General features: G+C 46.3%; 1 protein-coding gene across 2 annotated transcripts in view; it reads right to left on the reverse strand.

The window, feature by feature from the left end:
* Positions 1-613: 613 nt before the first annotated feature.
* C5 (complement C5) overlaps positions 614-901 on the reverse strand; it is a 111,867-nt gene continuing 111,579 nt past the window's right edge. For both annotated transcript variants that reach the window (XM_023701599.1, XM_004641476.2), the window contains one exon: positions 614-758. In XM_023701599.1, coding sequence (XP_023557367.1) covers positions 616-758 — 143 coding nt within the window. In that variant the 3' untranslated portion in view covers positions 614-615. The remainder of the gene's footprint in view (positions 759-901) is intronic.

Raw genomic sequence — 901 nt, forward strand, 5'->3', positions numbered from 1 at the left:
CGTGGTGTGTAAGGGAGGTGGCATGTTACAGTTTGTGTCTAGGTGTCCGCCCAAAGCCTTATGCAGTCACTGGGGCAGCTTCTAGAATTTGCGATTAATTCACGATGTGATTATGGATGTGAGTGCTACACCTGTCCTGGGGTGGGTACTGCACACAACACAACGAAGGGCAAAAGGCTTGCTAGCTGCGGCAGCTGCTGCCCCTCCCTTTGCTCTTTGCTGTTTTCTGCTGCCGTGGATAGCTGCCCTCTGCCATGTGCCACTCTGCCTTGGAGCTAGCTGAGTATAGACTGAAACCTCCACAAACTGTGAGCTTTATAAACCTTTCCTTTCTTAATTTTGGGTGTTGGTATTTTTTTCCCAGGAACAAGAGAAAAGTAACTGAGACAGGAGGCTAGCCTCAGACTGATACTCGGCCACAGTCATTCAGATGATGCATCCCTTGGCTATGTCCTCGGCTGGCAGGGAAGTGTGCAGCAGCTCATTGTTGTAAATTTGCATTATTTCATTTACGTCATAGTGACCTGCTGGTTAGGAGCAGGCTACACAGGAGATATATAGGAACAAAGTACACTCAGCTTTGGAGGGAAAATCAGAGACCACAATATTGATGACTTACTTAAAGCTGAAATTGTGTTTGATCTGGAGGGCTTCTTTACCCATAAGCAAATATTGTCTTCCTTTCACCAGGTCAGCATTAGTGCAGGCTATCTTCGTAATGAAGGTAATTTCAGAGCCTTTCTCAGGAACAGCTTCCCCTAAGAGACATGTGAGGAAGATGGTCAAATGCGTATTTTAAAGTCACAGTTAGGGGCCGGGGAGATAGCTCAGTAGAATAAGCACTTGCCTGGCAAGTGCAAGGTCCTGAGTTTAATCCCCGGTTCCGCTAAATAAATAAATA

Source organism: Octodon degus, unplaced genomic scaffold (assembly GCF_000260255.1).
Source record: "Octodon degus isolate 3935 unplaced genomic scaffold, OctDeg1.0 scaffold00137, whole genome shotgun sequence".
NCBI classification, from domain to species: domain Eukaryota; kingdom Metazoa; phylum Chordata; class Mammalia; order Rodentia; family Octodontidae; genus Octodon; species Octodon degus.